This window comes from Camelus bactrianus, chromosome 1 (assembly GCF_048773025.1).
Source record: "Camelus bactrianus isolate YW-2024 breed Bactrian camel chromosome 1, ASM4877302v1, whole genome shotgun sequence".
Taxonomy (NCBI): Eukaryota; Metazoa; Chordata; class Mammalia; order Artiodactyla; family Camelidae; genus Camelus; species Camelus bactrianus.
In genome coordinates, this window is record NC_133539.1 from 80,981,271 (window position 1) to 81,008,010 (window position 26,740).

Sequence of the window (26,740 nt, forward strand, 5' to 3'; positions counted from 1 at the left end):
CTGGGTAAACACAGTTTGCCATGGATTTGGATATGCTATGAAGGAAGTAATTTATCCTGAAAAGTAATAACCACTTCTGGTAAGTCTTTGCTGTAATAACCCAATAATCCTTAAGTAGATCTCAATCTTGTCCTTCCGTATTGCCATTATACAAATGTTGCCACTGTACTTGTTTGCATATTGTTTTTCGTTGTATTTGAAGAGACAGTGCGGGAGAGTATAGCTCAGTGGTAGAGCATGTGCTTAGCATGCACGGAGTCCTGGGTTCACTCCCCAGTACCTCCATTAAAATAAATAAATAAATAAAACCCAAATTATCTCCCCTCCCCCAAAATAAACAAAAAAATTTTTTTAACATAAAATAAAATTTTAAAAAAAGAACTGATGATGACTATCTGTATGGAGTGGTGGAGCCAAAGAGCTGGACGTGGAAATGATGGTCGTAAAGTGGCGTACGATTAGAGCTAGAAGGAGCTAGAGGACTAGTGAGTTCAGCTCCTTTATTCTACAGATGAAGCAACTGAGGTTCGAGTCCACACTCTTGCCTTCGTATCCCTTGATGCTTAATTTTGAGGCGCCAGAAGTTTAAAAAGGGGACTTCACGGATTAAAGGAAGCACAGAGTTTATTGACTGTTTTTCCTCGAGGGTCTCTTCCAAACAGCACTGTTCTGGAACACACCTGTTGGATCTCAGTCAGAGCTTAGTAAGCACACACTTATTTATATCACAAATGACATCATCCATCCATCTCGGAAGCCATCATGCTCACCCCCACGGCTTCTCAGCGGTTGCTAAGATGTCCCCTGATTTCATCGACCTTTGTATGCCCTGGAGCCTTGACCTTTAAGGCTCCCTGGTGCCAGAATGTCTGCAGCTGTAGGATCAAAGACCCTCAGGGGAAAAATCCAGTCTTAACTGAGATGGAGATGAGATGAGTTATTAGGAAAACCAGCTATATACCCCAGAACTCTTCTTCGTCTGGAAAATGCCTGAACTGTATCCCACGTGTAAACATCAAGCCCAAGACCTAAACACAGCACAAGCCAGAGACAGAGTCTCCTGCCTACTGGGCCAGAGGCACATTCCACCTGCCCTCTAAAATGACTTGATATGCTTGGCACATAGTAAGTGCTTAATAAATATCTGTGAAATAAATGAATGAATGAGGTGGCACATAATGAAAGAAATATATAGCAAAATTGTTAAGAGCAAAAGATCGAGGGAGAGGTTAAGATGTTAAAAATAGGGAATTAGAGATTTAAATGTAAGTCCTGAAATCAAATCTAAATTCTGTCTCCAGTTTCCTGGCAATCAAGGCAAAATGGCACTGCTGTGGTCTTTGCCTAGTTCTCATTGTAGAAGGGAATACATCACTCCTTTATCTCTTGGGAGAAATGAGTCGTGTGAGAAATCTTTCTACTACACCAAAGTGTTGTTTATGTCTTGAGGATGTGTAAAGATTCTTCTTCGGTTTGTAGCCAAAGTGATTTTTTGCAATAGTTTGGCAATCCGCCTCCCAAGTGGTGGTTGTCCAAAGTCTCTGCTTAAAGAGAGTATCTCCATTCTGGTTATCATCCCCAGGCTGCCTGTAGCTGCTGTTTCTTCACAATCCTCAGCCAGAACCTACCGTTTGAAGCTGAACCTCAGAGCATTCTTAAAATATTTTCTAAGCAGTCTCTCCTTACAGATGCCCTTCCTCCACTAGGCCTATAGAGCTAGATGCTAGGGTATTTTCGCAGTCTACTATACTTAGTGTGGCTTGTAATCCTTGGCCGTGTTATCTCAGGCGCCCCCTTAAGAGTCCCTTAACAAATAAAGTAACCTGAGTAGAATAAAATCCTCGTTGATGGATGGGTCTACGACTTGCAGTGCACTCAGTCCAGTCTTGCTTTACAGATCTCCACCCTGGCTCCCTCCAGCTCAGGCTGTCCGTTCCACTTAGAGATTTTCTCCTATTTACGGCCAAGCTCCATATTTTGCCTCCTGTTGTTTGCTATCTCTGCTATCTCCCTATCTGCAGTCATAATTCAACTTTGAGCTTATCTTGCTCGTGATATTTGCCAAACAAAGCATGTGAGAGTTTGCAGCTTTACATTCACTTTTAACCCTGGCACATATTTCTTTCAGCCCCAGAATTTTGGCGCTAAAGGGACCTTACAATTAATTTTGACTCTTTGGTTTTTATAGATGAGAAAACTTAAGAGACCCAAAGAGGTGAGATGATTTTCTTTTTTGTCCTTAGCCTGGTGAGTTGAACCTGTTAAAACTTCTTTGTGGTGTTTACTTTCTGTATCATCTCTGTTTTGTGGACTGACTCCTAAGATTTCATTTCCCATACACCAGAAACTAACACAACATTGTAAATCTATTATACGTCAGTTAAAAAATTCAATTCAATTAAAAAAAGAGGTTTCATTTCCCAAATTCTTTTCACTTCGTACCCTGGTCAGCACCCTGCATAGTCTTGCTTGTATTGTTTGTTTTTTATGAAGGGGAGGTAAGTAGGTTTATTCATTCATTTCTGCTTGGAGGAGATACTGGGGATTGAAACCAGGAACGCTTGCGTGCTGCGCATGCGCTCTACCACTTGAGCTATACCTTTCCCCCGCACCCTACGTCGTCTTAATCGAGAATAAATCCATGAACTAAGTGAAATAATAGCATCATCATTTATCCTGTGTCTGCTTCAACCCAAAAAGAATTAATGAATTAGTAAATAAATTACGGTCACTTTAAAGTAAAATTAAAACACATCATACCTTTTTGTCATTTCGTTATTTCCAGGAAGAACTGATAACAGGTGAGTTTTTTCACTTTCTCTATCAGTCTTATCATTATAGCATATTAATTACAAATACCCCTTTTCACCTAGCAGTTCTGAAAACTCTTTGTACTAAAAATATCTGTTTTAATACTAGGAATTAAAACAACAACAACAACAACCATCATAAAGTGAAGAATCTATCCACATGGGTAACTTCCCTTTTCTAGGATGCCAAGTGGGCAATGAGGGTCTTGTTTGGGAGAAGTAGATTTATGGAAAAGAAACAATTCAGCCTGTGCAGAAGCTTCTACAAACAGGAGATGTGAGAAGCATTCAGAACAAAGAAGGGGTCATCCCTAAAAAATAGAGGAAGCTTTGATCTTTCTCCCTGCCTGGAGCAAGGTGAAAGGGTAGAGTCTTAAACAAGTCTGATCTGTGTATTTAAGTTAAACGACACTTCCAGCATGCAGGGGCAAGCGGAAGGGTTACTCAAGTGGTGAAAAATACCCACTCCAGGACCGGTGGCTGTACAAATATAGTAAGTGTAAAATAAATTCTCTTTTACTTCTCACAGGTTTAACTATAGATAGGAAACAAAGAGTCCTTAAAAGGGAGTGAGTAGATAGTACAAGAATGCAAATCTGGCAGAGTAATAAAACCCCAGTGATTTCGGACATTTTACATTCTCGCCCATAATGTAAAGTTCTGCCCTTCTCTCTAGACTTGCTACGCTCCCTAGGCTTGAAACACTGATATTTCTGACAGACCTTGGAAACAGTGACTCATTTATGAAGACCCACACATTTGAGAGAACACCCACAGGATAATGAGAGAAAGTTGCGACAACTATGCTTGTTTTGACTCATGCTGGGGAAATGTATAAGCCTTTCAGATATTTGCAGATTTTTCCAGAGATAGCATATTTGTCACTGCAAGGTCTATCCAGTTACTACGTAATGATTTATAGATGTGAGACGCTGTGTAAACAGAGCATCTGTGACACCTATCCACTCAACTGCCATCGAGACCTTAGATCTGTTTGGCAAACCTAGCACAGTATCTGGAAACACTGCTTCTAATGAAGAAATCCATCCTGGGTTCTAGGATTTTTCCATTTCTTAAGTCATAAGTGATTTTTTTTCATAGTAGAAACTTTTCACTCCTGCTCAGTCTCCTCCACTGACACAAAAATGACTTAGTATTAATTTTTGAAATGGACAAAAGAAGCCTCAGGAAGCTGTTTTCTTCTGTTGTACCTGCAGTCTGCTTGGAGGGCTGTGCTAACTCCCAGGGAGCTCCCAGAAGGGTGCCAAGTGCAAGAAAAGTGACAGAAGAAGCTGAGGCCGGACCCCTCGCTGTGTTTGTTTCTGGGGCAGGCCTGTGGGTTCGAGAAGGGCAAGGTACCTGTAAGCCGAGGGAACAGACACTTGTTCCCAGGCACAGTCACCACACACCCAGCCACCGGAGTCCATGTATAAGGCAGAAACCCAGTTATCGCACCCAGTCACACGGCCACATGCGGAGAAGCAAGGGCGATTTGATGTGGAGTCCCAGTGGGTTGGCCAGAGCTTTTAAATAAGTCTTGCCACAGTTCAGATCTCTAAATTGGTCTTAAGGACTGGAGCTGGTCTGTCTGCATGTGGAGTTCAGCAGGATCTGCTGTATGAGAAACAGCAGGGCCACTACCTTTACACACCTGGCCAGGCTGAATCCTTCCCCAGAGCGCCTCTCGCCAAGCCGGGTACCTCACAATGCCCATATTGGCTCATAAATCCCAAAAGGGCTCCCTGTGTGCCTGGGTGACCCTGCCAGGAGGCAGATTTGGCCCAGAGCTCAGAAGTAGGCAGGTCCTCAAACTGACACTTCTGCAGATCCCCCCGAAGATGTTCTATCTACAGTCACAGAGACACCCAGGATTGAAAGCAGAAGACTGGTTCATCTTTCACCTTCAGACTGTGTCCTAGTACAAGACCATCTATCACTGGTTGTGAAACTTTTGTGTGAATCCAAAAAAGGCAGAGCCGACCCAGCACCAGCAATCATGGTTTGGTAATCCGAGGGTGAGCCAGCTTTGAATCCTCGCTCTGCTTTTGGCTGACTGGCACGATCCTGGTGGCTCTGCCTATATATCATTTTTTAAAACAAATCTGGAAATCATTTTGTAAGTGGTAAAATTATATTTTCTGGTCTAATGTAGTAACTGTTTTAACAATGAAAAAAAAATTCACCATTTTTGTAACCACGTTTTAGCACATCTTTATTTTAAATATATCAGGACTGTCACTAAAGAGAAGTGGCCTGGGTCTTTCTTTCTCTCCCCCTGACCTCGGGGGAAGCCTCAGCCAAAGAACAGGAGGGAGGGTGTAGGAGCTGGAGCAAGGCAAGCCTGACACCTTCCACTGCAAACACTGCAGCTAACTAAGGCCACTTGTCAGCTCTAATCATTTTTCCTGCAGGAAATGTCATTGCTTCACTGCATTGCAAGAAAATGATGTCATAGCGTGGGGCCCTGATCCATTTCCTGACTTTTAACCTGAGTCTTGTAACCCTTTTCAGCTGTACTGCACCCAGAAAAAATGAAACACATTGAATGTGAAGGCCAGTGTGTCTTATAAAGGCCTCTGAGGCTTCAGGATGGGAGTAACTTCTGCATAGATATTAACGATTAAAATACAATTTTCTTTGGGTGTCACATCCTGGATATGGCATGGGCCCAGGACTTAGGAGAGTAAGTGAAAAGGAAATAGTCTTCAGGATGTGTCTGTAATTTCTTGGCAGAAACATTTCCTTTTCCTATATTGGGTTTAATTAGTGGGGACGTTAAATTTAATTAGGATGCTTTGCTTAGTTTTTGTTTTGTGGTGGTGGTCTTTGCTGTTAAACTCTGTGTGAAAGTGAATAATGGTTCCTGAACTGATATTTAAAATTTTACATACTGCATTTGTGTCTCCATGTCTTAAGATTGGTTATAACCCCAGCCTAAATGACATTATTAAGCTATTTCCTGGAATGTCAAGGGCTGAAATTGCCCTGTCAAGAACGACTCTGTTCTTTCAGGGGTTTCAGAGAGCGAGGGCTCAGATTGCATTCTTGCTCTGTTATTATAAGTTTTTCCCTGGCAGGAAACCACTGGGTCTCAGATAATTTGCATATATCCAATGAGAGTGATCTGCTGTATGGAGGTTTTCAAGATTGCATGACAACACTATGGAAGAATCTCATATGGGGAAAGGGGATTTTTTTCTTCTTTCCCTAAGCCCCATTTTAAATAGTTTCCTTCCCACAAGCTGATGTGTCCACATTCAAAGAGTTTTAAGTAACCCAGCCTATTTTCCCGCCTTGGTGTCTGTCACTAGTCCAGTAATATCAACAGCCCCACAAAACTGGAAACCTTTAAAGTAAAGGTGCCTTGTTCCTTCCAGTCTGTAGAGCAGACTTTTTTTGCGGGTGCACGATGGTGAACGTTAACCATTTAGTTCTCCCAGGCAAGGGCAGAGCAAGATGTCTGCCCATTTCTTTGTAAATGCAAGGGCGAGAATTAACCCCACGTAGTTCTTGATTTCTGATTAACAAGTTATACGTGGAATTCCAGTTAACCTAAAGCGCTTGCATGTTACAGGTCTCCTACTCTTGTACATCTGTTTGAGATCCTCAGAATTGTGCACATTTTACTGAGAACCTCTTGCAAAACTTCCAGGAAGAACTATTGGACTTCAGTGGTCCTGCAGTCAGGGCTATAGCAGCTGGAACCCCAACTCTTGATAAAATGCCCAACAGTCATCTTAAATCCTTTCAGAACAGAATAAGATATATATAGGAAAGCAAAATATAAGTGAATAAATAAATATCCATGGTGCCCAATACTAGCTGGAAATGCTCAATTAATATTAAAATTAATTCAGACAGTACATTGATAAATTTGAAGTCCCTATTTGTGTAATCACCAGGCCCAGGAATAGAGATCTTCTTCTGCATTAAGTGACATAAACATGTGTTGATTGAAGAGCTGAGCACTAAAAGGTACTAAAAGGAATTCCAGACACCAGCGGTTGAGCTGTCTGTCCTTAGCCTCTCTGAATGTTACACTTTTCATTTGTAAAGTGAAGGTATTTAACATTAATTTTATGTCTAACATTTTCTGCACTTCTTTCTCAAAAGAATGGACTTTATATAGACTCATGTTCAAAGGAATCTAATAAATGTGTTGAATGAATCACTATCACTAGACGTTACTTTTGTGTACTTAGGGTGTGTTAGACTTTCTGCTGTGTGCTTGACCCTTACAGTGGCATGGAATTCTCTCAGCAAATCTGAGAATTAACGACACACATCAGCTCCATTTGATTAGGGAGGAAACCGAAGCAATGGCCTAAAATAACAGAGGGCCAGGATCTGAATCCAGGTATTTTCCATTGTAAAGTTACACCTACTTTCTGCTTCACTGAACCAGTGCTTCTCCAACTTCAGTGCACATCAGGGTCACCTGGAGGAGGGCTTCCTAAAACAGATTTGTGGGACCCAACCCCAGTGTCTCCAGTTCTTACAAGTTCCCAGCTGATGTGGATGCTGCCAGGCTTGGTACCACATTTGAGAACCACCGCACTGTGCTATCAAGGATTACAGATGCAGGACCAAGAAAGAGAGACTAAGAAGAGAGTCTCTGGCCAAAACCACAAAGACTTCTTATATTCAGCGCCACTAAGAAGCAGACTGGGGTTGCCTCTTGGGAATGACTGAGCCGTCAGGGGCATATAGATCTTGGGTCATTTGATGAAAAGTTGGTCTAAAGTGCCTCTAAGGTCCCTTGTGATTAATTAAACTGTCGTAAGTGTCAAAGAGAAGCTATGGAGAGGCCAGGAGGGAGGCCATACTCCCCCTGCAGAAGACCCTTCTCATTATGGCCACAATCCAAAGTTTTAACCGTACTTTAAAGATTTAGAATCACTTTGGTAATGGCAATGAAGACAGGCTGAGAAAAACGTTTTCTTAATTTGGGTAATATGTAATTACAGCTTAATGACACATCACACAGAGAACAAGAGAAATTTAAAGAAAACATTCATTCATTGCCAATTTAAATTTCAGATTTTAAAATTCTATGACAATGATGACACAATTTCAATTTTTATATCCTAGCATGTAAATCAGAAAAAAAAAACAAGGTTAATCATCAAAAAGAGCTAAAATGTACAGTTATCCATTTTTATTTTAAAAGAACATAGAGGGCAAAAAGTTTAAAGATCAAAATTATTTTACAAATACTTCAAAATAATGGTTACAAGTATAATAAGTTTAAGAGGAACATTGCTTCAAATTTATTGCCCATTCTTTTGACCCTAGGAAGAAAAAAAAACAATAGTTTATTTCTACAATTTATCAAAGAAAATGGAGTGTCACTTCTGACATTTAATTTAGCCTTTTTTATGTCATAGGAACCCAATGAAGAATGGCTCAAGTAACATCATGGTACCACTTAAGGACTTAAGAGGAATCACCATAGAGAACAAAATTGGTGACACTGGTGGAAGGGGATGGCAGAGAGAAATAAAAAAAGAAATATATGTGTAATAAAATATCTGACATAAGCATGAAACAGTCCGGAAGGACCGTTACTTTTGTGGGCAAGGGCTGTCTAAGGAGTGGGGACTCTCTGTAGACTATCTCCTTCGGTCATTTGCTGTTTGTTTTGTCTGGTTTGGATTGGTTTGAGGTTTTTTGAAAATTATAGAAGGCTAAAGGGCACTTTCTGAAATCTTTGACTTAGAGTCAAGAATTTAAATAGGAGTTTGGGATTAACAGGTTCAAATTTCTATATATAACATAGGTAAACAACAGGGACCTACTTTATAGAACAGGAAATGATATTCAATTTCTTGTAATGAGCCATTATGGAAAACAAACTGAAAAAATATATATGTATGTGTGCATACATATAACTGAATCACTTTGCTATACACCTGAAATTAACATTTTAAATTGACTGCAATAAAAAAATAAGAATTAAAAGAAAAAAAGAAGTGAGGGGAAGATAGCAAACATTTCTTAAGGATCTATCAACTACCATGCTCAGTGTAGGACTCTTAATAGTAAGTACGTTATTTTATTTTGCCATATATGGTGTTATCTCTATTTTGCCAATGAAGAACTTTAGGCTCAGAGAGGTTCAATGTTGATTTGCTCAAGGCTACTCAGAAAGTAGGCGATAGAGGATGCAATTACCCCTCAAACGGTCTGACTTCAGAAGTACTACAGCATATCAGGTTCTCCCTGAGTCATAAATAATGCTGAAAGCAATTCTTCTTCAATAAACCACTGCTCCTTGGTATGGAAGTTCAAATCTACTTTTTCTACATACTCCTTTCTGGTGATTCTTCTTGGATTCCACAACCATAGTAAATTTTCCCATGACATGTGAACTGTTTCTAAATTTGAACTGTGCCTCCTGTAGGTTTAGGTAAGACTTTAACTGTAGCGAGGAAGACATAAAAATGACAATGAGTACTGAAACCTGCTACCCTGCTCCTCTTTTGACTCTCATACTCCCACATTCCTGCTCATCTTTGTCCCCGTCCTGGAGGAACTCACATGCTCAGAGAGGAGCTGAGTGCACATGGATGTCATGCAAAGGAGCTTGACTGTATCCTGTGTGAAGGGGAACAGCAGAAGGACTTAAAGCAGAGAATGATAAGCGCAGATTTGAACTTTAGAGAGCTCATTCTTGAGCCTGAGTGGAGGATAATTCTTAAGAAAGACAAGATTGGGAACAGAAGTCTGAGTGAAAGAAGATGGGGGCCAAACCACGGTCATCACGGTTGGTATAGAGAAAGAAGGACACAACAGAGAAATATTTAAGAGGTACAGTTGTCAGGACATGGTGATGGACTCAGGTATGAGGAGTCAAGGGTGATTCCATGTCTCAAGTTTGTTCTGCGTGTCATGAGTGTTGGCAACTGAGTTGGAGATTCAGGAAGAAGAGCAGGTTTTGGGGACAAGCAGATGACGAACTCCATTATGAACATCTTGAATTTGATGTGTCTGAGGGACACAGGAGCATGACCAGAAAATAGTCAGATGTAGAGCTCATTAGAGCAGGAGAGGGGACTGGGCAACAGATGTGGATGTGTGAGGCATCAGCTCAAAAGGGGTGAGGTCACCGGTCTTTAAGTGGTGAACAGAGCAAAAGGGCCTTTAAAGGAGACTGAGGAGGAAAAGCCACAGAGAAGGAAGAGAACCAAAGATAACGGTGCATGGAAGTCAAAGGGAGAGCACTTCATGGAGAAAGTGGTCAATAGTTTCAAAGGCTGAAGAGAGGTCAAGGAAGATGTAGATTGAAGAGTCCATTGGGCTTGGCTATCTACAGGTCTTTCATGGCTAATCTTTGCCATGGGAGATTCAGTAGAAGAAGAGGCACATTGTTCAATAAATATGACCAAGACTGAAACTGTCTTATAGTCCATGCCCTTCAGCACTAGGTTTATCATAAACTCAAAGGGAGTCATCATTTGTATTTGACATGTGAACAACTTGAGTCATGGAGAGTCCAATGGTAAACTTTAGTACCTCATTGGCTAGAATCCTAGGCAGAAGTCCTCTGATTTCTTCTATCAGGTTCTTACAGTGGCTTTTGATTAATGATGAGATGTGAAACTGAGCATTAACCTTAAGTGACAAGGGTGGGACTCACGCATTAAATCCAATCACTTTGTCTGTCTCTCATGGTCCAGAACTCCTTTGCATCTTCCTGGGCTCCTCCCTTGTTCCACATGCTGTTACTAAGTCCTGTTGATTCTACCTCGCAAATCTCTCTCAAATGTATCACTCTTCTCATGTCCAGCATCACTACCTAACTCAGGTCTTGTTATTCCTCGTTGGGGCTCTTCGTCCTCCTGGCCCAAGTCTCATTTCCCCTCAGTCCCTGTAAGTCAATGGAGGGACAGAATGGGTCTTGCTCATCTTTCTGTGCTTTAGCATGATATCTGGCACATAGTATAGGCTCAATAAATGTCAAGGAGCAAGTGTAAATAATGAGTATTAGATTTAAAGTTTTGGGTTCATAATTCTTGATACACGACAAGAGAAAGTCATTTCTAGTGAACAGAAGATACTCCTCTTCTCAAATAGGTACTGATTACCGTCCAGCACCTAGTAGTTCTATTTCTTTAACTAGCAGCTTTCCTTATCATCCATGATACTAGGTTAGTTATATGGTATAAGAGAATAAAAACATTTAAGAACAATCTTTTTGCAAATAAGCTAGAGTCATAAATTTCTTATTTATTCATTATATAATGCTAAATTTTTAAAAAGACAACCAACAGGATAATTCTGGTTGGTTTGATATGACAAAGTGAATATTTAGCAAAGAAAGGTGCTGTTCTAAACTGGTTAAAGTGATCGGTGGATCTGTGACAACTCTCACATTGCATCGCTTAAGTAATGTTGCTGGTATAGTTCACCTCTGGAGCTAGCATAGTAACGCCATGTGGTGCAGCCTAGCCACACATCAGTGTGGCTCAGGACAGGTGGAGAGCCACTCATTGCTGCTGACAGTCCTCCCTTCTGAATGTCAATCTTCTCAAATGGAAAAAAGTTTTATTTTACAATATCAGACTGAGACAGATCTGGAAAGGTCTTTGGAGGCTGGCTGGACAAACCCTGTGGTCTTAGAGATGAGGAAGCTCAGGCCCACAACTACTGACGTGTGCAGGGTGAACTGCTGCCTTGTCCACAGTCCCCTCTGGTCCCTAAGGTGTCATTCTTCACCCCACCCCCCACCCCATTGTGTTTCACCCTCATTACTTCCTCTGTTTCTCTCCCTCCTTTCATATGGGGAGTGAACTCAGGGATCCAATAATAGCTGTTAAGTAATCTCCTTTTTAATTCATAAAATTTAAAGTATCCAACATTGTTACATTCCTAAATGGTTTTGTACTCACATATTAGCACCATTACAGTCATTCTGAAATATTCACTGAGATAAATTCAGTTTTCTTTGCTGAAAACTGAATTTATATGATTATAGAGAATGGAGGCTTATGATTTCTGATCAAGTTTCTGCCCTTTTATGAAACAAAATTTTTTTCTTTGTTTTAAATCTATTTCTAATTTTGAAAAAATATAACATTGGAGGCAGGGAAGGTATAGCTCAGTGGTAGAGCGCATGCTTAGCATGCACGAGGTCCTGGGTTCAATCCTCAGTACCTCCATTAAATAAATAAATAGATAAATAAATTAAACCTAATTACCTTCCCCCCAAAACAAAAATGACAACGAAAAATTAAAAATAAATAAATAAAATATAAAAATATAACATTTTAAATTTGTTTAGGAGTATTACTTATAATAATAATTTAGATTAAGAGTAAGGAGCAAGGGGAAAAACACCCCCTAGGATATTTTATATTAAAAGATTAAATTGACTGTATGTCAAGGGGAAAATATTTTGAAGCTCACAATAATTTATAAAGTAAAAATCGACAGCAGTTCTCAGTTCTAACTCCTCCCCATCTATTGCTCCCTCCTTGACAAAATATCAAGGTTATTTTAATACATTACAATGAACACTTTAGTCTCATTTTCTCTCTTAGTAAGTTGCTATCATCCTTCACATGGTCCCACTGATTAAATAAAGTGAAAATATCCTGGAAAAATTAGCTTCCATTTCTAAAATATGTTCATTTTTATCTGTGAGAAATATGAGAAAAGTTGTCCACCAGAATCATAACTATGCAAAGTCACCTGGAGTATGTAAAGCTGAAGATACACCACCTTAGAGGAGTGGTCTAGTAGCAGAGAGCTGGACTCCAGGCCCCACGAGACCCAGGAGAGAATCCTGACTCCACGTGACCACCTCAACACCCTCACACGTGAAATGGGGACAGTGAGCCTTAGAGTGTTGCAAGGGATAAAGCAGGCAAAGCACCTGACAAACAGTAATTGCCCAATAAGTAGCACCTACAATTATTCGCCTATTACCCAGTCTTGTATCACCACTATTATTATTCCAGAGAAAAGTACGAGATAAAAGGAACAGTAATGCCCTGAATTGCCGTTAGTTTTCTAGATTCTGATTTTTCTACTGACCAATTTGAGGAGACCACATAATAAAATTTGTGAGGGAGAAATACAGTGGATTCTTAGTTGCATGGTCCTGCTTGCGTTTTACCTGGATCCACTCAAGAGGATTAATTCCAAGAAGCACCAGAGAAACCTTGCCCAGTATGGGACCTCAGAACTTCAGGATAAGAGTCATGGATGAATTTGTCTCAAAACGCGTTTCTGTTGCTAATGATGCAGGGTATGTCTGTTGGAAGTTTTGAAACCAATATATTCTTGCTAAATTGCCTTTTGTTTGGAGGAAGAGGGTCCTCTGCTGATAAATATTCTGTCCCTATGTTTTGAACTGCATTTAAAGGGTTTACCTACATCTTTTATGGCAAATCTTTCTCAATTCATTGAAAAACATAATAAAACCATTGTATCACATGGTAAGGGGGAAATATTTTCTTTCCCCCTTTCATTAAAAAAAAACAACCCCAAACATAACAATGAATAATGAAAGGAAAACAAACGAAGCCATTCCATTCCATGGAGGAGGGGCAGAGTAGCTGCAGGGGACAGCTGCAGTGCGTCTGGCGTCCCGATTCTTTTTTTTCTCATCACTTTATTACTTACTGGACCAAGAATGTAGACAATTTCAGCTATGGTTGTTTTGCATTTGAGTTTCTCAACTTAATTCTGCATTGTGCTCATCTGCCCCCTGCCCTGAGTCCTAAGCCAACAGAGTCATTTAAGCATGTTGCTTTGAACCACACAAACAGGGGGCTTTTATTCCTTTTCCAGCTCCACCCCTCCCCATGAGACCCTTGAAATTTGGAAGGGCTCACGTCTTAGTCAGCCTGGGCTGCTAGAACACACCCCATAGACTGAATGGCTTAAACAACAGCCATTTCTCACTGATCTGGAGGTCAGAAGTCCTAGACCAAGGTGTCAGAGGATTCAGTGTCTAGTGGGACCCCACTTCCCAGTTTGTAGACGGCCGCCTTCTTGCTGTATACTATCATGATGGAGGGAGAGAAAGTGCGTTCTCTTCATCTTCTTATAAGGGCACTAACCCCATCACGGGGGCTCTACCCTCATGTCCTCATCTAAACCTAATTACCTCCCAACAGCCCCATCTCTTAATACCATCACAGTGGGGGTTAGAGTGCCAATGTAAAATCTGGGGATGACACAAACATTCAGTCCCTAGCACTCACACCATGCTTTTGTGAATGTTTGTCAAAACCCTTCATGCCTCTTTCAAGCACTTCCCACTCTAGTTTCAGTTGAGTACCAGTTAACTGCATGCTTACACACCATCACTGTGTGATCTTTAATGAGATGCTGTCAACTGTGTCCCCCTCCCCCCAATTCATATGTTGAAACCCTAATCCCCACTGTGATGGTATTTGGAAGTAAGTCATTTGGGAAGTAACTACATTAAATGAGGCCATGAGGGTGGGGCCCCCATAACGGGATTAGTGTCCTTCTAAGAATAAGAGACAGAGAGATCACTCCTCTCTCCAGGAGCAGGCACAGGAAAGGCCATGTGAGCACACAGTGAGAAGGCAGCCATCTACAAGCCAGAAGGAAAAGCTTCCCCCAAACCAACCATGCTGGCACCTTGGTCTTGGACTTCCAGCCTCTAGAATCATGAGCAATCAATGTGTGTTGGTTAAACTACCCTGTCTATGGCATTTTGTTATAGCAGCTTGAGCTGACTGGGACCCAAGATAACTTCAATTCTACTAAACTGAAAAGGCACAGGGAGGAAGAAATAATGAATGTGGTGATTCCTAAGGGGGTATTTGATTCATTTCCAAAAATGTTTTTGAACTAATGGACTAAAATCCTTGGAAGTGAATATTTTCTGTCATAATATTGACTGTTACATAAGGATTTTGTTTTACAATACAGTACAACTACAATTTCCTCCAAATTTCCCTTCAAACCATCACTTTTTTCTTTTTTACAAATTTTCACAGCTCTTGAGTTTCCTACTATGTACTACATTTACACAAGAGAATTTCAATTTTAAAGCAGACACATAAGAGGACAGCTTTTAAAAGCATTTTCAGTGTTTCGTTTCTACGAGAAAGATGTGATCAGCAGCATAATTTGCACTAGTTATTACAGCTTTAAATAATATTTTCAAAATATTACTTAACCCTTTCAGCATGTAGGGAATCTAACAACATAACTACATGGAGGTTCATTAGACACAAAATCACTATGTAGAATTCAGTGTCTCAACAAACGATTTACTGTTTCTTCTAAGAAAGCTGTGTGTTTTCTAGAATTTTGATAAACAATGCATTTATTTCACTGCTGGAAATTGTACCTACAGTAGCTGAGATTTCTGCATAGTAACAAAGTTTGTTCAGGCTGCACATGCTCCTTTAGGGCTCAGGGCAGCAGTAGTGTATTTATTAATACAGAACATCATGTTCCATTATGACAGCCACTCATCCTTGCTAATGAGACATGATCAGCCACCACTATGGATTAAGTGGTGTCAGGTCATCCAAAAATGCTTACCAATGACATGCTTATTAAATTTATCTAGAACTTTCACCATACTAGTGCTGCATTTTATGCAGATGGGAAAACTGAGATTCTGTCCAGAAGTGACACTAAGTGAATCTTGAGCTAGGAAGGGAGTTTTCATCAGAATCTCCTGGGGCATGTGTTAAAAATGTATGTTCCCTGCCTCCAACCCGAGTTTCTGACACAGTGGGAATGGACCTGGAAAGGATCCAGAAATCTGGTTTCACAAGGACCCTGGGTGATTCCGATGTCTTTGATCCACTTTGGGGAACATCTTGTGGGTCCTACACCTAGCTTAGAAACCATACACCAAGAAAGTGTTCTGAGCAAGTTGCGTGAGTCCAAACCCTGAAGTCAGAGAACTTGTCTCTGCTTTCTAATTAATTTTCTCTCTCTCAGGCACTTTAGGTGGCCTCACTGTTGGGTTTCCATGGGGCTGGCTTACCAAGCTCTGCATATTTTTTTTTTTTCATTCTTTTCTCCCTATCGTCCACGCTACATTAAACCTCAAAGTTACGGGGGCCATACTTAAGGTGACAGTGATTAGCACTTGTGCTGAGAGGTCATGAATGTCAACACGAGTGTGTGGTTCTCCTATGTTCTTTTTAACAAACAGTTCTAGAAAGTTAGGATGTTTGCCAAGAGGGAGAAATCTCAAATACTAAACTTCATGTCCTGGCAGTACAGTGGGGAGGAGGTGATTTTGGTCTGCTTGCCTCGGCGGGCTCCTTGTAAAATCAGCTCTGTTGCTAAGAATGTACAGGATTTCCTTTGCAGATTTATGTAGAAGTTGAAGAGTACAAGGCTGACCACAAAAGGCATTGAGAGTGCCAACTTCTTGTCTTCTAGCTTTACTGGTTGGTGTTGATAGGATGAAACTGGGGGAAAATTGGCTACTATAACCCAAACTCACCCTAATATAATCCTAACTTGAATCATAAAGTCAGTATAAGAGTTTGCAGTGGGAAATATCTCTTTTCAGAGGGAGGCTGGCTGTTCAGCCTTCAAAGGAGGGACCCAGTATTGACCACAGGAATTTGGAATCAGAAATCATTTGAGCTATTCTCCCCGGGACCTTGCTCTAATCCTCCTGGAGGCCAGAGCCTTACATCTTAATGGTCTAACAGAGGATGAGAGGATACAAGGTGGGTGAGGAGAGAGCCCATGATAAATATGGCCCGATTAAGAGAAATAGCTCTGGGTTCTGAATCTGACCCTACTGCTCATTAGCTGTGTGACCTTGGGCAACTTACATAAACTCATTAGCCTCCATTTACTATCTGAAAAAGGGGAAGTCTACTGACACATGGTGAATATTCAGTTCATATTTCTATTATTATCATATCATTAATAGTATTATTTTCCTCTTGGAAAAAGTTGGAAAGCTAAATCTGAGGTTGGCGTTCATCAGTCTCTCGGCTGGGGTAGAAGTAGAAGAATTTTGGTTTTACAAGGTACAGTGGATGGAACAAGGACTGGCTCCCCCTCTCTGGAAACTTACATTTATGTGCCCATCTCGGATCAGTCTTGCAGAAAGTGTGATGAACGATGTCAAGGACACACATAGCATGGTAAAACTCAGGCACAGGTCGAAGGCTTGCAGCGTCAGGTGGTACTCTTCATAGTGAGGTGGGTCTACACAAACTGACGGGAACCTTGTATACGGAAAGGGAAAGGCAACTGCATAACCCAGGTAATTGGTCCCTGCAATTCCGGAAAAAGAGTAGAAGCAATACGGGCCAAGGAGAGCGGATTCCAAGGCTACTGCAAAATGGAGTGGACATCCCATAATGCTCAGAATCACAAAGGTGAAACCAGCTTCCCACTGAAAGTAAAGCAGAAACAAATCGTTACTTTGGGAGCTAGCTTTTTCAGAAGATCCTTAGCAATATGAGGAAAGAGAGAGACGCTGGGTATTCATCTTTCCTACTAGGAGATGAAGGAGAGATGGCTTACAGACTTCTCTTTAGGTCCTTTGGTCCTCCTCTTGAACCTTCACTATGGAGAATAACTTATCAGCCAACTGGGGTGGGAAAAACAAAGATGAGTAAACCGAATTCCTGCCTTACCCTAGGACCTTATTATTCAGGGTGTGGTCCAGGGTCCCAGAGGAGTCACATCCCCTGGGAGCTTGTTAGAAACGTAGAATCTCAGGCCTCAGCCAGACATACTGAATCAAAATCTGCATTTTAACAAGGTTCCCCAGGTGATTCACACATATATTAAAGTCTGAGAAGCACTGCTGTGGCCACAGGAAGATCTGTAATCAGACCATGGTAGTCTTTCTGTCCCATGGGGTTGCTTGGCTCTATACTGTTGAAATGCAAGATACTATAGAATTTTCATCCTTTTTTTTGGGAGGCGGTACCAGAGAGATTGGAAGGAGATCCCAGATTGAGAAATTGAGGCTCAAAAATGCATTGTTAAAAATAGAGGAGCCTATAGACTCATTTCTTCAAAATGAAATTCAGGAACACTAACTCTGGCTCTGTCCTCGCCAGACTACAATACTTGAATACAATAATCACAGGAACTTGTAGAAAATGTTTGGAGCAGGTATCAGATAAAAATTATCCACTTAAAATATAGTTTATTACTGACATCCTTCTTGTAAAGATCGATTAGAATTCAATTCTAATTGGAAACCACATTCTCTGTGTTCCAGTAGAGCTCTAACCTTCAAACTCCCTCCATCATTCTACTCGATGTCTAGAAGTTTACCAGGTATCTCTGGATCCACTGTCTGTGAGCCAGCAGCAGGAGGACACCGGTTGTGATGGCCTGTGAAAGGAAAGTGGGAAAACAACAGCTATGACAGAAGGCGCCTCTGGAAGGAGTCCAATCTGTCTCACAGTTTGACAACTTTATCATGAACTAGAAGGAATAGCATGTGGCTAAATGGATTTACGGCTCTGAGCGTCACCTCATCCGTGATGACAATGAGGAAAAGAGGCCATCAGTGTCACAGAGACATGATTCATACAAGCTCCTTTTTGGATTTCCTGCGTTGCCTTTGCCATCACAGTTATGGCCTTTACCACTGTAAGATGTGACTGCAGTCAAAGTGGGGCTTGATAACCCTTGCCAGGTGTCTTGTTTTGATGAGCCGTCTAGTGTTCCTCGTTCTCACAAATCTCTAAAACTATAAATGGGAAGAACTGGAATGGAAACGCGTCACAGATCCCGGAAAACCCTCCCAGCATCTTTTACAGTTTGCTTTCTTTTGAGATTCTGCAGCCTCAGCCTGCTGGTGGGTTGCAAATCTGTGATCCCTGTTACTCAGGGAATAAAGACCATTATTAGGATGAATGCAGGATGGGACATTTATTGTACCGGGGCAGTCGCGTTCAGCTTTTCAAAAAAAAAAAAAAAGAGTTCTTTATAGTCTCGGTGGAAGAAAAAGGCCCCAAGTGCAGATTGAAATAGTTCAACAAAGGAGGGAATGGTGTCAGCAGAACTGAGCAATGGATAGTGAAAAAAAATTTCTGGGCACATCTTCGATTCGGCACCGGGTCTGATGGAGACCTTTGTGGTGACTGAGTCTGGAAATTGCTTACTCCCAACCCATAAATCATTTGTTCCTGGTCAAGGAATGTTTTGATGTTGAGAGAGAAAACCAGGAAGAGATGTGCCTGAAATAAGATATAGGATGAGGACAGGACTAAAAATAGTTACAAGTTAGGTTTTTGACAGAGACATAAGCATGACTGTATGTATAATATCAACAAATTTAAGGGGGAAAAGTCAGAGCTTTTACCAATCTGGTTTTGTGGGTTGCTGCTTTTTGTAGCTCCGGCTCTGGCAGATGTATTGTTTTGAGACCTAGCTTTTCATTTTCCTGGCATATTCTATTTTGAATATTGGATTTAGAGAATTTGAGAGCAAGGGAGAAAAAGCACACACACATCCACTCACACAAAACTTCTCATGGAGCTAAGCTTGAAATTCCAGGCTTGGCATCGCCATACCATAAAACTCCCGTGGACAAAAACGGAACCATCTGTAGTCAAGAGGCTGGCTTGATTCTGCAAGAGGAAAGTTTCCAAGGGACCCTATGGAAGTTGAGCCAGCATAAATAGTCCAACAAAACAGGAGAATTATTAAGATCAACTGTAGTGCTGATGGTAAGCCTGGGGCCAGTCTCTGCTTAAGGCAAAGCACTTGATGGACATGTCACTCCTCTGTGAGAGAGAAACACTAAGACAAACGAGACAAAAAGCAAAGGAGACGCCACTGCTGGTTTAAGTCCAAGTAGATAGCCGACATTATCAGATACGGAGATTCTAGGTTGCCTTCACTGCTTTGGCACAAACTGTTTCTTTCCTTTTGAAAGTTGAAAAATCCTGCAGAATTGCAGTTGCCTGTTATTTCTGTTGTAACTGCCAGCTTGAATTTTGCTTTGTTTACCCAAAACTTTGAAAAAGATCTTTCATGGGGTAGGCTGGCGTATGAATGCTGTTCAGTAACTTGTTAAATCCACCCCGAGACCAGCACACCCGTCTTTACTGGTGCTCAGCTGGCTGTGGGAGATGGAGTGTGGGTGTTCCCCCAAGAGTCACAGGATTTTCCTTTTCTTTCATTTTTTAAAAAAATTATTTTTAGATAGAGAAGGGGAAAAGAATTAAAAAAAAAAAAAGGAAGAGATTTGAGGGTAGGGAAGAGAAGTCAAGTGGGAAAAGGAAATGCGGGAGTGTCTGAGAGCTGAGAAGTTGGGCAGCGTAGGGCGGTCAGATTGTGAGGAAGGACGGAGGGGAGGCCGTGCTCGGGAAGGGTGTGCGTGCAGAGGGGAGGCCCAGCCCCGCACCCCCCAGCCCCCACCCCCGCCCTCCCCAGCTCTCCTTGACAGTCTACTGACTTGCTCTGTGGGCAGTTCCAAGGACGTTACTTGGGTTTTGCAAAAGTTGCTGCTAACATTCTCCGCGATAATTGTGAACCCTCCCACTAAATTTTTAAATTGCCCCAGTAAAGGACGCCGTTCCCAGAAGCAAATGAATTGAAGGAAACAGAGAGCAGTCACAACAGAAATAGGAACCTTCAGAGGAATTATTATAATATGGGTGAATTTGTTCACTTAACAGACGTCTTTTTGGGTCTACTGAGAACAAGGGATGTGCTAGGCACAGTGCGGAGGGAGTAATGTAACAGCATCTAACACTAACCGAGCACTTCCTCTGTGCCAGGCACTGTACCAGACACTCCATGGGTTAAGTCACTTCATCCTCATAATGAATAGCCCTAGACTGCAAATCTGCTTATTTTTCAAATGAGGCACAGAAAGGCTGAATATGACGAGCAAGCTCACCCAGCAACAACTACACAAATACTGGCTCCAACTCTCAATGGAATTTACAGTTCAGATGTGAAAGGAATGTCATAGAAGAACGTCCATAACCTTAGGCAAGCGCGAGTGCTTTCTGTGTGAGAAGAACGCAGTGACAAGATATCACTTCCAGAGGGAACCATCGCTGATGAAGGCATGGAGGGCTCGGAGCAGATTGGAAGGATGGATGTGATTTCACTGGGAGACGGCAGAGGGAAGGGTGGTCCAGGCAGCCGGAGCAGCAAGGGCGCGGGGCACTGTGGCCATCGTGCTTGGGGAACAGTGACAGAGGAGCCCAGAGGGTGCGAGAGGGTCGGTGCTGGGCAGGGAGGGGCAGGACAAGAGGCCGGGATGAGGAGGGCCTCAGAATCCAGGCTCACATATCTGAACTTTGGACGATGAAGCAACACTGAAGGTTTCTGAAGGAGGGGCCAGACTGACGCAGCTGAGGTTTAGAAAGATGGGCTTGTTGTTGCATGCACGCTGGACTGGAATGGAGTGAGGCCTAGAGGGCTCTGTAGGACCTTGGTCTTCAAGATTTTTTTTTTCAAACCCCTACCCACAGTAAGAAACATATTTTGCATCATGACCAAGTTGGAAATATTTTTATATCTAACCAAAATAATAATAACCTTATTATGTATGATACACTCTAATATTCTCTATTCATGGTTTAAATGCTGCTAACTACCCAATAGATTGATTTTATAACCCACCAAGGCATAGAGTCCCACAGTTTGGCTATCAGAGTTATTGAAGTGTAAAACCTGGGTGGAGGTGGGGTGGGAAGTGGGATGGAGTTGGGGGAGGGGGCTGCACAGTGAAAAAGAAGAAGAAGGAAGGCATAGGGATATACTTTGTAGGAAAAACAAAAGTTACTTGGCAACTCATTGGATGTGATGGGGTGGGAGTGGGGCTGAGGTGGGCTGGTTTAGGGAATTGCTGCCTTAAGCACAGTCCTAAGGATCAGGAGCATCTCTTCCCTTGGAAACTTGTCAGACATGCAGAATCTCAGCCTCACCCTAGACTCACTGAATCAGAGCCTGCGTTTTAACACAATCCCCATATGATTTATACACACATGTCAATTTGAGAAACACTAGTTTAGAGGAAAGGATTGAGTCAAAATTCATTCCAGGGTTTGAAATTGGGTTCAAAGAGTGGGAAGTCAGGAGAAGAAATAATTGCTTTTGGTGGTTAGATGATTACATCTTTGGACAAGTTCAGTTTCGAAGCTTAGGATATCTGAGTGGAAAATTGACCATCAGTTTGCTGGAAATCACAGGACTGTTGAAGTTATAAGAGACTTGAGCAACAGTGCAACCAAGTCCCTTCTCTAGTGGATGAAGAAACTGGAGCTTGCATGGGTAAGTCTGGCTCGACCTTTCTCCACAATTCTTGTCTCCCAGAAGGATTCTGGGTGCAGCACTGCTGCTCACCATTGGCCGAGTCACTGGACCCTCCAGGCTTTAGGTCCTGGATTTAAACTCACTGTACTGCAGTCTCTACATCAGAGCTTGATTTACAGGCCGGGTTTTCTAGGATTAAAGTAGAGCTAAGTCCATAAGGCACTATGATCTCCTTGATGCATACTTTGTAGCAGCTGATGCCTTTAAATAACCTGGTTCAGAAATCCTAGGAAAACTCTTTATCATGTGGCTGTCAGAACAGAGCTAGGAGAGTCTGAGGACCAGTATTTGTGAAGAATTTAGAAAGCCTTGGACGAAAGTCACCGAAAAAATACCAAGTATGCATCACTTTTAAAAATCTATCTCTTCCAATCTCAAAAGAGATACAGAGTCATTTTCAAAAGAAAGTATTGTTGAAATGTACAAATTATCTTTCCACCAGAGGAAGATACACTTTGCAGGCAGGTTGAAAAAGAAGGTTGTAGGATTTTGAGACATTTTGAAGTTAACCCTGATCAGTCAGAGCTGTGGTTCACTAGCAAACTTATCACTAGGAGAAGAAAAAAATCACATTGTTCCAAATTTAGACATTATTGAAAGAGTGTGCGTTCTTATTGCTTTCCTTCTCATGAGGATTTTTTCCTGCTTTAGTGTAAATACCAGCTTGACCTTTAGTCTTTGCAACCTAATCAGAGTTCTACTGTATTAGGAATTGTGTGCTATCAGAATAGTGAGCATAGGATTCACCACTCATTCAACAACATTTATCAAGCAGTATTTATTGAATACCTTATATGTTACTTACTCACTTTGTTTCGAGTGATGAAGATATAGCACTGAACAAGATAGAAAAAAATCCTGCCTTTGTACATTCTACATTTGGAGGGAAGGGGACAAACAAACAATAAGTAAGTCAACTGTATTGTATATATTTCCATAAAAAAGAATAAAATAATGCCATTTGCAGCAACATGGATGGACCTGGAGATTGTCATTCTAAGTGAAGTAAGCCAGAAATAGAAAGAAAAATACTGTATGATATCATTCATATGTGGAATCTTAAGAAGAAAAAGACACAAATAAACTCACTTACAAAACAGAAACAGACTCACAGACATAGAAAACAAACATGATTACCAGTGGGGAAGGGGGTGGGAAGGGATAAATTGAGAGTTCAGGTTTTGCAGATACTAACTACTATATATAAAATAGATAAACAACGAGTTTCTTCCATATAGCACAGGGAACTATATTCAATAACTTTCAGTAACCTATAATGAAAAAGAGTATGAAAACAAATATATATATGTATACGTATGACTGAAACATTATACTGTACACCAGAAAATGACACAACATTGTAAACTGACTATACTACAATAAAAAATAAAAACAAAACAAAAATATTGGATATTAGATGGTATTAAGGGCTGGGGGGAAAATAGAACAGAGTATGGGAGATTGAGAATGCCATTTGAGGGGAAGGTTTGCAGTTTTAAATAGGGTAATGATGGAAGGCATCAGTGAGAGTGACATTTGTTTCAAGAATTGTAGGAAGTTAGGAAACAAGCTGTGTGGGGGAAGAGGCTTCAGGCAGAGAACTGGCAGTGCAAAGGCCCTGAGGCAGAAACACACCTTGGCATGTTTGAAAACAACAAGGAAAGAAATGAGCTAAGAGAAGAGTGGCAGGAGAGGAGGTCTAGGAAGTAAAAGGATGAGGAACTCAGAAGGTCACCAGGGAATGGAATGGGAGAGTGAGGCAGGTGGCAAGGGATTAAGAACAAAGGGTTTGGACAGAGAGTAGGGCATAAATGAAAGACATGGTATTAACTAGCATTTGTGTAGGGCTTTAAAACTGGCAGAGCTCTATATTACACAGTCTTTGCTCGAATTGTGCTCATTCTCTATGAGTACCTTAGGGTTAGACAGTTTCACATGCTCTCTTTACCTGTGAAATTCCCCTTTCTACAGGTAAAGGCAATGAGGAACTGGCTGCATAAGGGCCCTGAAATCTTGACCACCTACCAAGAATGTCAAAGGGGAATGGCACCTCCCCAAACCCTAACTCTCTGACTCTACTTCCTCTTGCTGTCACCCTCAAAATAAAAAAGCCACCAATATCTCTGGGCTAGAGATATTATCATACCATTTCTCTGGGCCCGATTGGTCATACAGATGTTTGATGTAGAACAAGTATATATTCAATAATTTGTGAATTTAATCAAATCAGTAATATCTGTTGACCATATTTATGACAGATTCTGTAGGGATAGGCAAAGAATTATAAGAAAGGGACACACAGTTGGGCAGTAATCATTGTTTTGTTAGACTTTGGGCCAGTTGTAAAGTCTGAATTTTGAAAAATAAAATATCAGAATTCACTTCACACAGAAGGTTGTCTTGTTTTGTGAAACTTTTGTTATATTGATCTATATATATATCTATAGCTCTGTCTATATATCAGTATCTATCTACTTACCCTGAGAGAAATACATAGATGTATTTATGTAGGTTCCAGGTCCTGATATAAAATGTTTTTCTTATCCTGGGTCACTAACAAAAGTTTGGAAGTTGCTGGTATAAATGTAGTTGCCATTTCTACATTCTAGTAGATGCTTAATAAACATTTCTTTGAATGACTGTATGGTTTGTGGTAGGTGTTAGGGAAAAGAGTGGAGGTTCAAGACTTGGGTGGTGGTTGTAATAGAATGTATTAAATAAAGAAAAGAATAATACCATCGGATGGTTTCCTTATTCAGTTCCACGCTCTCAAAGGACCATCCCCTTCCCCTCAGATGTTCACCATCATTAAACCCCACTAGACCGAGTTCCTTTAATATTGAGAACTTGTTCTATTCTCCCTGCAGCTCAAGCATGTAGGAGGCAATCAATACATATATATTGAATAAATAGACTACAATATTTCCTAGGGTTTTGCTTTTAGATGATATCCCAGTTCAAGTTCAATTTTTTTAAAAGACTTAAAATATTGTCCCTCCTGGGAGTAGCTACATTTTAATAGAAAACTCCCTAAGATCAAAAAGCTTCAAATTTGAACTGTCTAGTCTCCAGTAATGAATGTCAGGCATCCTGAGAAACAATGAGAGAAGGATTTGTTGGGTCTTTAAGCCTCTGTAATGCCTCTTCAATCAAGCCACCTCCTCCTGAGGTGAGGGGTGTCCCTTTCTTTGACCCAGGGAGCTAGATACCAGTGCTGTCATCCTTCAATCATGTGATCATGCACACTTTCCTAGTGAGGCCTGAAGTTAGTAAAGTCCATCACCCACCTTCTTCAATTATTTTCAGTTCAAACAGTTGTGTGCAAAGAAAAAGATGGGAGAACTCAGATTTTGGTCTTGCAAACCTTTGGGTCATGTAAACACACCTCATTGTTTCTAATAAAAGCATTAGTCTGAAAATTATTTTAATTTGTTCTTCATTTAAAAATTCTTTTTCATGGGTTATACTTTTCTCAATTCAAATTTCAAAAGAGAAATTCCAATTTCTCAGAATATTAAGGTTAAGAAGATTAAAATAAAAGAACGTTTTAAGAATGTCTTGAACAGCATTTCATTATAGTATGCATAATACAGTTTAGTATAATATAGTATAGTATAGATGATTGAATGATATTAAGAAAATCCTATGTTTAAAAGATAACTAAACTAATAGAAATCAGTGTTGTAAGGTAAAATCTGATTTTCTTTAGAATTTTGATGTCTTCATATTGTTGAAAAACTTAAAAAGGATATGTTCTTCTGTTTCCTCTTCCCCTCCCGCCTCGACTTTCCTCTATTTTCTCAACATATGTAATAAAAAATTTTCCTACCAAAGCTCCATTCCAGATGGGACAAGCAATCCAGACACTCCATCCTGTGAACCAAGGCTTGTAGGAAAAGACTGGGAAGAAAGCAATAACTCCAGAGACTACACTGAGAGCCCCCAGAGTCACGAGAATCCGGCCAGCAGCCTGATATAAGCCCTGCATTTTCCTCGGTGACTTGGGTCCTAGGTCTCAAAGATGTTTTGTTACCAAAACATGAGAGTATGTCAGGCCTCAATAAACAGAAGTTTCTTAGAGACAGTAGCCATGACACATGCGGACTGTTGATCTACTTGGAAGCAAGATTGTATTTGCTTTTGTGAAATCATGATCAAATGTAGTGAAATAATTTGACAAAATAAATTCTAATACTAGTTTATTTCAGAGAGAGAGAGAGAAGTTGTTTCTTGTTATGGGCTCCCACCTCCATTCCCTCCATTCTGCTCTGTCCTGGGGAGTGACCACTTCCTGGCTTAATCAGATTCAAAGGCTTGCTGACTGAGCTAATTGTTTCTCAACTCAACCTGTCTGGTGGTTCCAGCATAAAGCCAACATCCTTTGTGCACAATAGATCCACATTCCCAGCACAATTTCCCACAAAACAAAGTAAATTTCCTTCAAAGTTCAATTCTAATATAATTATTTTGGATTTTTTATTTAGGATTATGCATAAGCTTCATTATGAATTTCTGCATTGTTTTCACTGAACCAGCTTCACCTTAATTATTTCATTATTAATTCAATTATCAAGTAAAGTGCAAAGGTGGAAATGCATGCAGTGGTAAAATAAACTTCGAGGAGTAATTCATTAATTGAATAAAATACTGATCTCCAT

At 40.8% G+C, this 26,740-nt stretch overlaps 1 protein-coding gene across 2 annotated transcripts; it reads right to left on the reverse strand.

Annotated features, from left to right (window-relative positions):
* Window positions 1-7,879: 7,879 nt before the first annotated feature.
* Window positions 7,880-26,129, reverse strand: TMEM212 (transmembrane protein 212). Of its 2 annotated transcripts, none has more exons than XM_074367881.1 (4): window positions 25,912-26,129; window positions 18,075-18,134; window positions 16,855-17,178; window positions 7,880-8,101 (listed from the first exon to the last, which is right to left on the reverse strand). In XM_074367881.1, the coding sequence occupies exons 1-4, from the start codon at window positions 26,068-26,070 to the stop codon at window positions 8,081-8,083; spliced, it is 564 nt and encodes a 187-aa protein (XP_074223982.1). In that variant the 5' UTR covers window positions 26,071-26,129; the 3' UTR covers window positions 7,880-8,080. The 2 variants fall into 2 exon arrangements, with proteins under 2 accessions (XP_074223982.1, XP_010946080.1); XM_010947778.3 differs by having other exon boundaries at window positions 7,880-10,680; window positions 25,912-26,127.
* Window positions 26,130-26,740: the final 611 nt, after the last annotated feature.

Bases quoted from the DNA above. Each gene is read 5' to 3' on its own strand.
- TMEM212 (XM_010947778.3), bottom strand. From the start codon at position 26,070: ATGCAGGGCTTATATCAGGCTGCTGGCCGGATTCTCGTGACTCTGGGG. The intron at 17,179-18,074 runs GTAAACTTCTAG...CTTTACTTTCAG, and splicing joins AGTGGATCCAGAGATACCTG to TGGGAAGCTGGTTTCACCTT. The intron at 10,681-16,854 runs GTAAGTTTCCAG...ATTGACTTACAG, and splicing joins TCCGAGATGGGCACATAAAT to GGACTGAGGGGAAATGAGAC.